At 39.3% G+C, this 16,363-nt stretch overlaps 1 protein-coding gene across 1 annotated transcript in view; it reads left to right on the top strand.

Moving 5' to 3' along the window:
- The window catches only part of DOCK8 (dedicator of cytokinesis 8), a 1,731,107-nt gene that overhangs the window by 934,109 nt on the left and 780,635 nt on the right, over positions 1-16,363 (top strand). Inside the window, exon 21 of the mRNA XM_044064485.1 lies at positions 9,808-10,042. Coding sequence (XP_043920420.1) covers positions 9,808-10,042 — 235 coding nt within the window. The remainder of the gene's footprint in view (positions 1-9,807; positions 10,043-16,363) is intronic.

Genomic DNA, 16,363 nt, shown 5'->3' with positions numbered 1-16,363 from the left:
CAGGGGAAGTGATTTTAAACGATTCCATTTACATGCTCTCAGATCAGCTTTAAAGAGGTCTATGTTAAAATGCTTGAGAGATCGAATTAGCCTTGTATTTGGGAGGTTAACATATTCTGATTTTAGTCTAGTAATGTAGGTTAGGGAGTGGTCGCTGATGTCATCTGGCAAAGTACCTACTTTATATTGTTTGTTAACTTTATTTGTGAGTATCCAGTCTAGTATACTCTCTTTCTTACTGGGCTTATTGACTCTAGTAGTTGAGGTAATAGTTTGTGAGAAACCATGTAGGTTAATATGAGAGGAGGGATTGTCATTATTAATAGAGTTCCAGTCTATGTTAACGCCAAGAATTATGGTTTCTTGGGGGTAGGTGGTAGAAACCCAACTTAGAAAGTCTTCTAATATTGGGATGTTATTACCTGGGGGAAGATACAAACAAATAATGTAAATAGATTTTTTGGTATTAAGTTGGAGTTTAATAATGATGGCTTCTGTTTTGCTATTTTGGTTTGGGCATGCTGGTTGAGTAGTGATGTTAAGTTGATTTTTGAAAAGTATTGCTACTCCACCACCCTTGCGTTTTAAGCGGTCGTGTCTAACTATGTTATAACCTTGAGGTATAATCTCTGAGTCTTTAGTGCCTGTGTTTAGCCAGGTTTCAGAGAGGCAGAGAATGTCAAATGAGTGGGTATCTAAAAGGGCATGGATGAAGGGTATTTTCTTATTTATGCTTTGGATGTTAAGGTGTCCTATAAGGAGGTTATTAGTGGGGTTAGGTGAGTGGTTTTTGGGAGGTGGTGAGTTAGGGCCAGGGTTGGGGTGGATGTCTCCATCTTGTAGGGTAGGATTAACTAGTTTAGTTAAGTAGTTCCTCTTTTGACTTGTTAGGGTTTTGGTTATTTTGTTAGATAGTATGGGGTAGGTAAGGTGATGTTGCCTGTGGTATTTAGGTAGATGATAGCTAGGGGTGGAATTAACATTAGGGTATTTAAAATCTTTAGAAATAACACTTATTTCTCATTCAGTGAGATCCTCAGGGCCATCCATGCATGTAAGACCACAAATATATCCTGCTATAGTGGCTTCAAGTCCAAAGCACAGATATATTCCATCTCTAAGTCTAACATAAAATCTCTACCCAGGCAAAAGGGGGGAATCCACTTTGCAATTTGTCCCAGCCTTCCTTTTTTCAGGGAGAATCTCTCTATCTCTTTTTTTATCTATATATCTGTGTGTGTGTGTGTGTGTGTGTGTGTGTGTGTGTGTGTGTGTGTGTGTGTGTGTGTGTGTGGGTGTGTGTGTGTGTGTATGTGTGTGTGTGTGTATCTTGTTCAAACTGGCCTTGAGTCTTAAATACTCAATGGAATGTTATCTGGTTGTTCAAGTAACTACAGAGCATTTACCACTGGCTAGACCAGACACCATAGTTTTTGGCAAGCAGCTGATTCCTAGTATTCAGCCGGACCTCTTCCCACCATTTTAATATCTGACCCTCCCTGACCATGTTTGATAACATTTCTGTAGCTGACAGAAAAAGTAGTAGTGCTAATGGGCATGCTTATCTTGTGCCCCATTGTAAAATGAGCTGCTGTGACAGTATTTGCCTAGTCACCTATAACTGTGCCATTATGATATCACAGAAAATTAGACTGCCTGTACAAAAGGCAGGAGATACGCACACCTCTCCACTACCTTATGTAAATACTTCCAGACTCCCACCCAAAAGTCTCAGATATCTTCTAGAAATTTACTAGAAAACCACCTACATTGATGTCCCCACTTTCTGGGTCATGTGAAATAAAATTATTTAGTAACTGAACATGCTCCACACTCAGTCTGCAGATTCAGTGTCAACTTTACCCCTCTTTCCCCCCCTAAAGGACCAATCACAATACCAGAGGTATGCTGGGCAGCCAGCATTACTGCCGCACAGGTTAAAGCTGCATTGTCCAAGGCCAAGAATGCAGCTTCCATGGGGCCCAACAATATCCCTGGATGTGTTCTACATGAACTACAAAGTGAAATGGCACCACATCTGTGTGCCCTGTTCAATCACATCCTCACCTCAAGCTTTGTCCCTACCAAATGGCACACTGCTACAGATATCCCTCTCTATAAAGGGGCAGCAACTGCAGACCCTGGGAATTATTGTCCCATTAGCCTGATGAGTCTGATATGTAAGGCTATGGAGCGCATTATCATGGACCTAATTAATAAGGATATAGGTAATCACCTAACTCTAGATCCCACGCAGTTTGGTTTCGTGAAAGGTAGATCATGCCTGCTCAACCTGGTTGACTCCTTTGAGTCTGTCACTAGAGCTGTGGATGAGGGCAAGGCAGTTCATACAGCCTACCTCGATCTGGCCAAGGCCTTTGATACCATTCCCCAATCAGGAATTATTGATATATTGATAAACTCACCAAACTAGGCATCAACCCCTATATCACTAGGTGGGTTGCAAACTGGCTCACAGATAGAACCCACAGTGTAAATGTAGCTGACTCCAAGTCAGACTGCCGACCAGTCACAAGTTGAGTCCCACAGGGATTGGTCCTGGGTCCTCTTCTGTTTGGCATCTACTTCTCAGAAGTCCAGGCCAACACGGAGGGACTCTGGCTGACCAAGTTCACAGATGACTGCAAGCTGGGAGCCATTATTAACTCCCCAAGTGATGTAGACTTCCTACAGAAAGGCCTCACTGAGACCAATGACTGGTGTCTAAACCATGGCCTTAAGCTTAATGTCAAAAAATGCGTCGTCATCCCCTTTGGGAAAAACTCGGTTCCCACTAATTACCACATCGATGGGAGCCCACTGAACACTGAAGACATTATAAGAGATCTGGTGACACAGGTTGACAGAAACCTCTCCTTCAACCACCACACTGTCACTGTGGTCATCTCATTACCAAGGGTTTTGCATCCAAGAAGAAAGAGGTCATCATCTGTCTCTCTACTCTTCCCTCATTAGGCCAATCATCGAATATAATGCCCCATTTGGCATGTACTTCACTAGACACATGCAACAGCTGGAGAGGCCATGAAAGTACCTCACAAAGAGGATCCTAGGCCTTAAACACTTGTCCTGTATGGACAGACTCAAAAAACTCCAACTATCGTCTCATATTGTTTACTTAGAGGCGATCTCTGCTTGACTTACAAAGTCATGTCTGAGCCAGCTCTGTTAGAAATGCTACATCTAAAGAAATCCCAATCCCTCTGCACCACATGCTCCAGAGACCTCAACCTCATTACCACAGTCAACAGAACATGCTGGAGGGACAGGTTCATAACCCAGAGATTGCCCATGCTATGGAATAGACTTCCCATACATATCAAACAGAGCACCTCACTGGGCCTCTTCAAGAGAAATCTTGATGAGTGGATGGGAAATAGAAAATTCACCCCGGGATCACTCCAGTGGCTCAACTCAACACAGAAGCACTGGGAACTAAGGTCGGGTGGCATGTTGCCAGGGTAGTCCTATGGGCTATGCTTGTAAAGGCTCCAGGGCCATTAGCCTAGTACACACCTATGAACCTGTGAACTACAGTTTGCAAGTGCATTGGCTGTAAGACAGTTGTACAAATAAACCAGTACTGATGGAACTTCAAACTTCCTTGCTGTAGGATTTTTACTTCTGTTAGAAACGAGTTAACACCCTTCATGCAGGGTCTTTCCCTGCTTAGTGTCCAGCGCTCACTTCAGTACAGTCACCAGAGAAGCTTCTTGACAATTCCCGGTTCTTTTCATGTTAGTTAAATCTGTACTGTTAAATAATATCTTCTAATTCATGTAAATGTTTGGTTGCTTTTTCTGTTTATTTAAAAAGACACAAGAAGGCATAGGTCCTTGAACAGTAACCAAAATGTCTTCCTGAATGGAACCAGCAGATGGTATTTAAAGTTTACAGATAGTGAAACTGGGTCTATTCTCTCACCCTATTTATGCAATGGCTCAAGCTCTTAGAGGATTCCTTCAGCAAAAAGCCTCATAGGGTAAGAAAATTTTGTATGGCTATTTGCAGTGTCTTGATTATGAGCTGATTTTTTTCCCTTTGAGGAGCACAGTTTTCAATAATCTCTGGTATGTTTCTTAATTCTTTTAATCTGACTGTTCAAGAACATAGATGTCATGAAGGTTAAAACTTCCTGTGATGTATTGAATCTGTAAAATTTACTGGCCTATTTGACCAGTAGCACTGCAGGTTATCTGAAGGTGGGTTGGGGACTTTATATTCTAAAACTGAGGATATTGTTGATGTTTTTGGGAATATCTATACTAAGGTGTATGAGGGGCAAACTGATAGGTCTCTACATAACCAGAATAAAAGTTTTCTGCAAAAAATTTACTTTCCAGAATTAGAAGAGAGCCTGCAAAGTGACCTGATTAAACCTATTTCTAAAGAAGAAATAGTATATACAATTCAACATATGAAAGTGCATAAGTCGCCAGGGCCTGATGGTATTACAGCTGAATTTTACAAAGAGTTTGCTGATAGTTTGGGAAAAGAATTGTCTCATGTATTTAATTATATAACTAAAAATAAAATTAGTGACCCCCACCTCAATGCGTCAAAACAATTTTCATACATAAAACCAATTGGATCCCTTAACCCAGATAATTACAGACCAATAGCACTAATGAATGTGGATATGAAAATTTTAACATCAATTATAGCATCGAGACTAAAGAAGGTTTTGATATATCTAATTTCTAAGGAACAAGCTGGATTTATAGCAACTAGACAAACCAGCAATAACACACTTACACTGCATAATATGATGACGTATGCTAAACAAAACAACTTTAATATCTATGCTCTTATAATAGATGCCCAGAAAGCATTTGATAGAGTAGACATAAATTTTTGTTTGATGTGTTACCCTATTTTAACTTGCCCCAAGAATTCATTCAGATACTACAAATATTATATAGTAATCCATACACTACGCTATACATCAATAGGACTTATTCTAACAGAATACAGATTAAAAATGGTACTCGTCAGGGTTGTCCCATGTCCCCCTTATTGTTTAACCTATATCTAGAACCCTATTTTTATATATCAAGCAAAATTTGTATCATAATGCACCAATAATTTATAGGAATAAAATATTAATGTCAGCATTCGCCGATGATCTTATTATTTATTGTACAACCCCAATTTCGGACAGTGAAAAGATATTAAAGCTCATAAACGAATTTTCAGTAGTTTCTAATTATAAAATTAACTTACAGAAAGCGAATATCTTCCGTTAAGAACCCCAAAACCTTTTCATTAATGGCCCTGATGGGGAAGTTAACATGTAAAGAAAATATTAAATATTTGGGTATCAACTTCTCTACGGATAATAAGGACTTTTATAACAATAATGTTAAGCAGTATGGGAACACATAATAGCTGATTGTGACAGATGGAAGAATTTAAAACTACCGGTATTAGCAAAAGTATCAATAGTGAAAATGAATATACTACCACGAATGTTATACATATTTAGGTCTGCCCAATTATCAGTTTCAAAAACAGTTTTTAAACAAATGCATAAAGATCTAGCTAAATTTATCTGGAACCCAAAAAGAACTAGAATATCTTATGAGAAATTAATGACACCTAAAACAAGAGGGGGACTTGAGCTACCAAACTTTGAAGCATATTATTTGATTGTAAACGCTAATAAAATTTTAAGAATTGCTAATTATAATGTAACGAATACAAAATGGATACCAACTTGGGTGGTCTTGAATCATAAGCATATTTTGGATAGGAAAATAAATCCTAAAGCATTGCCCTTTATGGACAAAATTAGTCTGATAAAATATGGGGTCATGGGCCACATAATAACCTGTGTCTCATCTTTGCAAACTTTATTTCAGTCCGTAGATTTATTGCAATATATGATGGTTTTTCAACCTTTCCACAGGAATCTAATTTTAAACTAAATAATCAGCTGATCGATCTCAGCAAATTTCCATTAATACTTAATCTGACTCTATTTGATGTTTTAATAAACTTGACTTATCGGCTTTACAAATTAGACAGGAAATGAATCTACCTAGAAGTTACATTGTTATAATGAGACAAGTTAAAGAACTTGCCTTGAGCTACTTTAGGAACTTTAAACCTGCAGCGATTTGTGGATAAGTGCTCTGAACTGTGGCAAGCTATCCAACAAGACACTAAATTTATAGCAACTGCATATAAATTAATTAAGGATTTGAAATTTCAGGACAAAATTTTGCTTTCAGAGTATTGGGTAAACAAAGTAACAGTAACAGACAATCAGATATTAAAAGCAATTGATATAACTAGGAAATCAGTTTCTTTTCAAAAACTGATGTACACGCTAATTGATGATTTGGAACAATGCATATTACACACATCTTAGATTACATAAATTTAACCCTAGGAATTCTCCAATTTGTCCATACTGTGCAGATCAAACAGCGGATCTTCTTCATATGTTCTGGAGTTGTAAATGCGTATATAAACTTTGGAACTCTCTTAAAGTACAACTGCAAAAGATGGGTTATCAATGTTCTACACTGTCATGGGAATTTATGATTCTACACATTCCTCCAAGAGAGCTTTCCAGATCGCAAACTATTATTTGTATGAATATTTTTTGCTGATGAAACTCTATATAGCCACAAATTGGCTAGAACCACATAAGACATCATGGAATAATTTTAAGCTTGTGGCTATAAAGCATATACTAGCACATAAATTACTTCTGAAACAAACTAACAAAAATATTAATAACCCGAAAATATGGGAAAAGGTCTTCAATATTATATTAGCATGATACTGATTTTAGGAATATATTAAATATAGGAAGCATTTCATGTAGATATTGTATAAATGGTTTGTAGTAGTTATAGTGTATTATGTGTGTGATGTTTATTGTATTTTTGTAATGTTTTTGGAAAATATATTTCAATAAAAATTTATTATGGAAAAAAAAAGAAACGAGTTAACACCCTTCATGCAGGGTCTTTCCCTGCTTAGTGTCCAGCGCTTACTTCAGTACAGTCACCAGAGAAGCTTCTTGACAATTCCCGGTTCTTTTCATGTTAGTTAAATCTGTACTGTTAAATAATATCTTCTAATTCATGTAAATGTTTGGTTGCTTTTCCCTCTGTTTATTTTTCTGCACAGGTCCTTGAACAGTAACCAAAATGTCTTCCTGAATGGAACCACAGATGGTACTTAAAGTTGCATAGTGACATTGGGTCCATTCTCTCACCCTCTTTATGCAATGGCTCACTCTGTCCTTCAGCAAAAAGCAAGGGTAGCAAATTTTGTATGGCTATTTGCAGTGTCTTGGTTATGGCTCCTTTTTTTCCCTTTGTGGCCAAGCACAGTTTTCAATAATTTCTGGTATGTTTTCTTAATTCTTTTAATCTGACTGTTCACTGGCAACTTAGATGGCATGAAGGTTAAAACTTCCTGTGATGTATTGAATCTGTAAAATTTACCTTCCTATTTGACCAGTAGCACTGCAGGTTATCTGAAGGTGGGTTGGGGACTTTATTTTATATAGAAACTGATGAACTTCATTAAATGCTTACTTTTTTGTTACTACTTTTACCGGGAAATACTGACAGCTTTATTTTCCTAATTATCATAGCTGCTTTCAGTTTCTGTCTTGGTAATTGAAAAAATGAAAAATTATCTGCTTAGATGTGACTCTTTAGGTCTCACTGCTAATGAATGGCTTATTGTGTCTAGTCTTCATTGTGCAGGTGTTAACTATTAAGTGCCCTTGAAACTACATCTGTCACATATTTGATAACAGAATCTCGCTGTACTCCTTTGGGCAGGCCTACTAACTGGGCATTATTTCACTTTGGCCTGTTTTCCGTGGTGTCTGTTGTTTTGCTTGCAGATGGAGAACAATGCTTTGACATTCCTTTTGTCGTTACCATTGATTCCCGAAGTTGGATGGATTGTGATGACAACGCAGGATTTTGTGAATCCTGCATGATCTTGCTTTCAGGCTATCTCTTTCACATTCCACTCTATGGCTGTTTAGAAAGCTGAGATATCTGATACGAGTTCAGCAAAATTCTTTATTCAGTTTTTGCTCCATGGCTCTCACAGGATCCACTGTCATGCATGTCAGAGAACAAGCCTCTTACAATGTTTCCCATTTGCTTTACATGATTATCACATGCACTGGACCGGATGACCACTCATACCACTGCTGGAACCATGCATATTACACATAAATTACTTGTGTGATTTAGCAGCTGACACCTGCCACCTGTAACTGTTTCTGACCCCTCACTTCTAGTTCACTGACCTCATTTTTCTGTAAAATGACTGTTTCATCCTGGAGCTCTCTTGCTCTGTGGTTATTACCATTTTTATTGGCTCTACCACACTTCCAGTTCTTTTGAAGAAACTTGTGAGCTCTTCCCCACTGGTCATTTTCATTTAATGAATGATACTTTTCTCACTTCGATGTCATTGCATTTATTATATTCTTAATAGCTTGCAGCTAGGAACTACTTAGTGGGTGGTGTTTACTTTTCTACATTATATTTTTAATAAAAAATTAGCTAAACTTGAAAATGAAGAAATTAGTAAAGCATGTTCACTCAAAGCACAGTACCATGTATTAAAATCATTATTTATCTTCATGGATGTATGGGTTTTCAGTGTATAGGTAAAAATTAAAGAAAATTAAAATAGGTTTGGCAGTAGTAAGGTATCAAAGCACATAATATGAGTTATTAAACATAGGTTTGGGTGACACTGTGGATGGGTGGCACCGAAATGAATCACCCTCGTAGGAGCTTAACTATATTTGTACACTAATACTTATACACAAGTAGTGCTGGCAGTATTAGAGTAGGAGGTACAAGGGGGTATGTCCCCACCCCAATAACTGTGTCTTTGTGACAGCTGGACCATCGGAAAGCATTCAGTTGTACCACTAGTGAGGTAAAGTCAAGTAGTGCTTTGGAACTGGACTCTGTTGAGGACTATGTGTGAGAAGGCAATACATGATCACCTGTCCAAGGGGAAGTCTGTAGAGTGAGCTGAGTTGGGTGGCTTGACCAATACAGTCTGTACAGAGTAGAGACACTGACTGTGTCATGAGATGTATGATGTGATGTATGGAGGCAGATGTTTCTTTAAGAGTTCTGTGTTATGTGAATATGTCATCTCTAATCCCTTAACATACTGCACATGTCAGCACGCTGAGAAATGTGAGGAAAAGGTATGGCATAAGAAAATAACAGCGTACTGAGACCGTGCCCTATTGTTGAGGGAAGGAATGAGAGATAGGACTTTATGAGGACTAGGACTTTACCTTAGAGGACAAAACACACAAGACAGAAGCAAAAATGCACAGAGCATGCTTTGGCTGATTTTAGAAACAGCCAGATGAGGTTTCTGCCAAATCCATTTTTGCTGTTTCATAAACAGCTTTGTCAGCAACCCTGAGATTACAGAACTTTGTTAAAAATAAGATACTGTTCAACAAGGTGAGGCAATGTTGTATAATTGCATCACATGAACAGTTTAATTGCAAAATTAAGCTTTCTCATTAAAAGTTAACTAAGGTGAGTATAGCATGGCAAACTAACCAGTTCTATTAAACCAATATGGCATTCGGACAGAAAGTTCATTATTTCTCCTTTGTGCAGAGTGGATAGAAGTAATAGTTCACTGATGAAAAACATGCCATTCAGGTTTGTCACATTGTATCAGTATGATTCTAATATTCTTAAATTTAAACTGTGTGCATACTATATGAGGTAAAGTAACATTGTTTAATTTTGCCAACAGGACAAAACTTTAGAAAAATTCTTTGCACTGTGTTATGCCCTGGAAGGAAGGGTCACTTTTCCATGCCGAATACTAGGTGATAAGATCAGTGAGAGCTCTGTGGAACACCAATTGAAACTGACCTTGGTCTGCCTAAGTTCAGCTAGCCTCGAGCCTCTTGTCCTGTTTCTGCACCCGGTTCTAGATAAACACTTCCAACTCATTGTACAGCCTATGCTCATTGCAGGACAAACAGGTAAAGTAAACCGTCCCCTTGCATTGCCTGTGTCTCCCCAGTAAATGTGCACTTATTCACCAGTTTTTCCTCTCCTTTACTGCTGGTGTTGTGCTTTCCTCTCCTGCTGGTGCTCTGCTCCCCCTCCCTCCTTGCTTGTGTTGTGCTTTCCTCTCCTCTCCTCTCCTCTGCTCTTCTGCTAGTGTTGAGCTTTCTTCTCCTCTCCTGCTGGTGCTGTGCTTTCTTGCCCTACTGGTGTTATACTTTTCTATCCTTTCCTATCCTGCCAGGGCTGTGTTTTCCTGTCCTCTCCCTCTGGTACTCTGCTCCCCTCCCTTGTTGGTGCCATACTTTCCTCCTCTCCTGCTAGTACTGTGCTTTACTCTCCTTTCCTATTTTGCTGGTTCTGTGCTTTCCTCTCCTCTTCTGCTGGTGCTGTGCTTTCCTGTTCTGCTGGTGTTGTACTTTCCTATCCTTTCCTCTCCTGCCAGTGCTTCATTTTCTTCTCCTCTCCTGCTGGTGCCATGCTTTCCTGTCCTCTCCTTTCCTGTCCTCTCCTGCTGGTGCTATGTTTTCCTGTCCTCTCCTGATGGGGCTGTGCTTTCCTGTCCTGTCCTGTTGGTGCTGTGCTTTCCTGTCCTGTCCTGCTGGTGCTGTGCTTTCCTGTCCTCTCCTGCTGGTGCTGTGCTTTCCTGTCCTCTCCTGCTGGTGCCATGCTTTCCTTTCTTCTCCTGCTGGTGCTGTGCTTTCCTGTCATCTGCTGCTGGTGCTGTGCTTTCCTGTCCTCTCCTGCTGGTGCCATGCTTTCCTGTCCTCTCCTGCTGGTGCTGTGCTTTGCTTTCTTCTCTTGCTGATGCTGTGCTTTCCTGTCCTCTCCTGCTGGTGCCATGCTTTCCTGTCCTCTCCTGCTGGTGCTGTGCTTTCCTGTCCTCTCCTGCTGGGGCTGTGCTTTCCTGTCCTGTCCTGTTGGTGCTGTGCTTTCCTGTCCTCTTCTGCTGGTGCCATGCTTTCCTGTCCTCTTCTGCTGGTGCCATGCTTTCCTGTCCTCTTCTGCTGGTGCCATGCTTTTCTGTCCTCTCCTGCTGGTGCTGTGCTTTCCTGTCCTCTCCTGCTGGTGCCATGCTTTCCTGTCCTCTCCTGCTGGTGCTGTGCTTTCCTGTCCTCTCCTGCTGGTGCTGTGCTTTCCTGTCCTCTCCTGCTGGTGCCATGCTTTTCTGTCCTCTCCTGCTGGTGCTGTGCTTTCCTGTCCTCTCCTGCTGGTGCCATGCTTTCCTGTCCTCTCCTGCTGGTGCTGTGCTTTCCTGTCCTCTCCTGCTGGTGCTGTGCTTTCCTGTCCTCTCCTGCTGGTGCTGTGCTTTCCTGTCCTCTCCTGCTGGTGCTGTGCTTTCCTGTCCTCTCCTGCTGGTGCCATGCTTTCCTGTCCTCTCCTGCTGGTGCTGTGCTTTCCTGTCCTCTCCTGCTGGTGCTGTGCTTTCCTGTCATCTGCTGCTGGTGCTGTGCTTTCCTGTCCTCGCCTGCTGGTGCTTGCTTTCTTTCTTCTCCAATACTCATTTTCTAATTTCCCAGCATCACCATCTTCCTGAGGTTACTGTTTCTTTTGCTATTACATAGTATTCCTTGTGTCCAGCTTGTCATGTGTTCTGTTACTTAATGTTTGTTATTGTTCATATCTCAACTGCTGCTGTCTTGGTAGCTGAGTATTCTTTCACTGAAAACTAATTTATTTATATATATATATATATATATATATATAGATCTATATCCATCTATATCTATCTATCTATATATATCTATCTATCTATATATATATATATATATATATGTTTACTTCAAATGCTCGAAGTTGCAAAACATCGAACCACACATCATCGAGGATGAGATGATTGATGTTCTACAACTTTGAACATGAAAGTAGACTAAATTAAAAAAAGATAAAAACTCTGCTTGTAAGTTTTGGCAGGCAGCAAGTCCCCCCGCACCCCCTATACCCCCTGCTACTTAAATATACCAACTCTAAGACTGCAGTACAATGAAGAGAACGGTAAATTTCCCATTCCATGGCATTCTCTTCACTGTAGTGCGATCTCAGAGTTGATATATTTTAGTACCAGGGGTACAGGTGTGCAGGGGGGCTTGTCCCCCTGCAAAAACATGGAATAAGTTTTCATATTTTCATTTTTTTTTTGTTTGATATTCCTCAATGATCAGAGGTTTGATGTTCTGCATTTGTGATACTCTGAATATATATATAAATATATATATATATATATATATATATATATATATATATATATATATATATATATATATATATATATAGTGCCTTCTTTGTTCATGGTTCCTTTTTATAGGAAACCTACTCAGCTTAGATACTGGAACTGGGATACTATTGTCTGATTTATTCCTAAATAATTTGCACCACAGTATAAAGTTGTTGTTTTTTTACTTAAATAGGTTGCCAGTTCTACACATTATACTCTGAAACAGCTGTGAACTACAACAAAACCTTGCTTATCTGTTATGCATGTCAGATATCACCATCTATGTCTTCTGTGTATAGGTAATAAGAGTGTCAGATGCAATGGGTGAAAAAAACTTCACACGCACAAAAAGAGAATGAACTGTAACCTTCACTTAATGGAAAATGTGATTCACAACTGACCATTTGTAGGTACTGCCTGGGTGAAATAATTCAGAAGGAAAGAAAAAGTAGGGCAGAGAGGAAGTAAGCTGTCCATATAAAAAATAACATAAATTAACAATATGCAAGCTACCTGACCAAACATTCAACAGCTGGAATGCCCACAAAGGTTCCATACCATGAGAATGCAGGGTACAAATGCATTATCCTACATGGATCACTTTAAAGCACTATTCCTAGGCATTGTCTCCTACAGGTTATTGAGAGGCGATCCATGCCTGGCGTACAAGGCATCCTTGGACCCAGCTGTTATGGACCTTGTGCACATCTGCAAAATGAACAGCATTACCACTAGATCAAGGGATTTCAATTTTGCTTGTGACACAAATAAAACATTTTGCTGAGACCTATGTGTCCCAGAGGATCCCCATGCTCTGGAAGAGGCACCCCAGCCATGTGAGGCAAAGTCCATCCCTAACTCTATTTAAGTGTAACCTTGACCAATGGATATGAAATCGAAAATGCATGCTGGGCCCGGCCCCCATGTTTCTGGCAGACAGTAATATCCAAACTAACATACCCACATGCACACACATAATCTCTAGAAACATAAGGACAAAATCAGGCTGGATTGCATGGCTAGGCTTATAAAAATCCTGGTGGTCATTAACCTGGTATGTAACTATGAACCTATGAATGTAATGACCATTTACCTACACCCTACAGATATTATCATAGCTGCAAAAATTCCCATAAACCTGCCATATTTACACTGCTTGATTGAAACTAAAGTAAAGATTTAAACACTTTATTCAGGAAAAAAGGGAAACTGATGCCCTCCAAAAACTGTACAGTAGCTATTAACAGATGTAGTAACAATTATGGTAGAAAAGTACATTTTACAATTGTATATGCTTATATTTCAGGTTTGCATAATGGTAGAAATGCTGTGAGGTAATAAGCATTAGGGCAAAGGGTGGTGGAGGATTTTAAAGGTTTTAGCAGTTGAGAAAGAGTAAAGCTAGAGGTTGAGAGGCCCTTAGGTGATGTGGCCTGCCATGTGACAAGTACAGTTTGATTTGGTATTGAGGAATTTTTCAAGTTCAACTCTGAAAGTGGGGAAGGGGTATTACAGCTCCTTTACAAGGTAGGGGGTTCCCATGTTTAGGAACAAGCATGAAGAAAGTGTGTTTAGTTCATTGTAGTCTAGTTTGTGGGAGTTGGAATGTGGGAAGGGTTGTTTTGGAGAGACATATGAGGTCATAGTGAGTGTATTTGATATAAAGTAATTCAGCTAGAGGTGGGAATGAGTTAAATGAGTTAGGCTGAAGAAGTATGAAAATGAGAGCCTAGTAGCAGGTCTGCTCTCTGCTGCACTTTTGTTTTTTTGTTTTTTTTTTTTTTTTAAGGTGATGCTGTGATGCTAATGAAATGATGAGTTACTGATGAAGCGGCAAATTTTGTTTTAGTTTTGAAGTGACAGATGTTTTCATTATTTGTAGTATGGAGGAGCTTTTCTTACAGGCTGTGGCTATTATGGGTAGTCCATATTCAAGCTGGGCCAGAAGGACTCCTTTGTCTATAGCTGCTCTGGCTGGGTTGGATAGGTAGGGTAAGATTTTCCTAGCCCAGAATAGAATTAAATTAATTTTGTCATTGATTTCTCAATATTGGTATGGAATGTTAGTAACTGAGTAAGTGACAAACCAAGGTATTTGAAGAAGCTGGTTGTTTCTACTGAAATACAGCAAAATGTAGTGGTACTGAGTAACTTCAGTGGGGGTTTTTTCCAATTTTTGGGAGGTGTCATATAGCATGTTTTTTTTTTTTCTGAGTATGAGTATTAGTTTATGGTTAATAAAGCAGAAACTGAAGGAGTTAAGGTCTTGTTTGCAGTTGTGCTCTGACTGTAGAGTGATTTTGGCTGGACTGAAATATTACCATGTCATTAGCGTAGAAGATGAGTTGTAGAGTAGAAAGATCACAAGGCAGTTTATTAATAAAAATAAAGAAGAGAAGAGGACCTAGAGTAGAACCTCTGTGCATTCCCATTAAAAGAGGTGAGAGCTGAGAGAAGTAAGAGCTTAAATTAATTTTGAAGGATTTGTTAGACAAGAAATATTGGAACCAGGTGATGGATGTGGTACTCATGCACTGAAGAGATAAAAGGAGGAGCTGGTGGTTGATTAGGTAAAAGACCTTTGTAAGGTAAACAAAAACTGCTTCTGTCAACTTACCTTTGCCTATGTCAACTAGAAAGCCATCAGTTAAGCACCAAAGTGCCTGTCCAGAAACCATTCTGTGTTAGGATAAGGAGATGGTATTGCTGAATGTAGATTAATGTTGGATATAAATGACTTTTTTCTAGCACCTTGTCAAGAGTAAATACGATGGAAATAGGACAAAAGCATGAGGTGTTTTGAGGTTTATCCTGTTTGGGTAGAGCTGTAATGAGTGTTGTTTTTGCGATGTTTGGCATTATATTTTGTCAGGCAAAGTATAAAGATATAAAGAAGAGGCTGGGTTAAACAATTCCCTGCAGTGGTAATTAAAACAGAGTAAAAATGTGGTTTGAGCCTGGGGTGGGATCTGTGGACATGTCCTCAAGTAGGTTACAGATTTTTTTATGTGAGATTTTTTTTAAATATAAAGGAAGGATGAAGGGAGGAGGTTCTAGGAGAAGGGAGAGAGGAGGCAAGTAAAGATGCCGTTGACAGTATGGGGAGGGTGGCTAAATTCACTGACAAAATCAGAGTAGGTAAGTGGTCCTTGTATATTCTGGATTAGGTTTAGAGAGGATTTGTATATTAAAGTTTGATTTCATGTGTCTGTAGCCTGTTGTTTTTTATTTATTAATGTGTTGTCAGAGGATTAAAGATGACAAACAATATTCTAGAACTTAATGAACAACATAACTGTTACGGCTTTTGTGCACATTGTTTGCTTTATCACACTTGCTCTGCTAATGTAAGGGCACAAGTGAAAATTACCAGATATGCTCCATCTTATTTTTCACACCTATACACATGCTTGCATTCCACCACCTTTACCATGATGTTCATTAACCAGAGAAATAGGGAGACTACAGATGCATCAACTTGTGAGTGCCACAGCTTCCATCCTTTCGTCCACAGCTGTATCAGAGTGTGAGTACCACAGTTTCTCTCTCTCTATTGCTGCATCAGAATGTGAGTTCCATGACCTCAGTCTGTTCATCCATAGCTGTTTCAGAATGCATGTACCACAGTTTCTAGTTATTCATCCACTGCTTCATTGGAATGTGAGTACCACAGCTTCTATCCATTTATCTATATCTGCATCAGAATCTGAGTACCATAGCTTATAACCATTCATCCACAATGCATTAGAATATAAGTACAACATCTTCTGTTTATCCATTGCTGCATCAGAATGTGTGTCACAGCTTCAGCCCATTAAACCATAGCTGTATCAGAATATGTGTCACTACTTCAAATCATTCATCCATAGTTATATCAGAATGAGAGTACCACAAAATGTGAATACCACAGTTTGTTTGTTAATACATAGCTGTGTCAGAATGCAAGTACCACTGCTTTTTGTCATCATCAGTATCTATATCAGAATGTGAGTATCACAGCTTCTATTTGTTCACCCATATCTGTATCAGAATGTGAGTACTACAGCTTCTATCTGTTCATCCATCACTGCAACAGAATATG

Source organism: Protopterus annectens, chromosome 2.part2, assembly GCF_019279795.1.
Source record: "Protopterus annectens isolate FY-2018-M chromosome 2.part2, PAN1.0, whole genome shotgun sequence".
Taxonomy (NCBI): Eukaryota; Metazoa; Chordata; order Ceratodontiformes; family Protopteridae; genus Protopterus; species Protopterus annectens.
The sequence above is the reverse complement of the archived record's forward strand: the minus strand, read 5'-3'. Positions and strand labels throughout refer to the sequence as shown.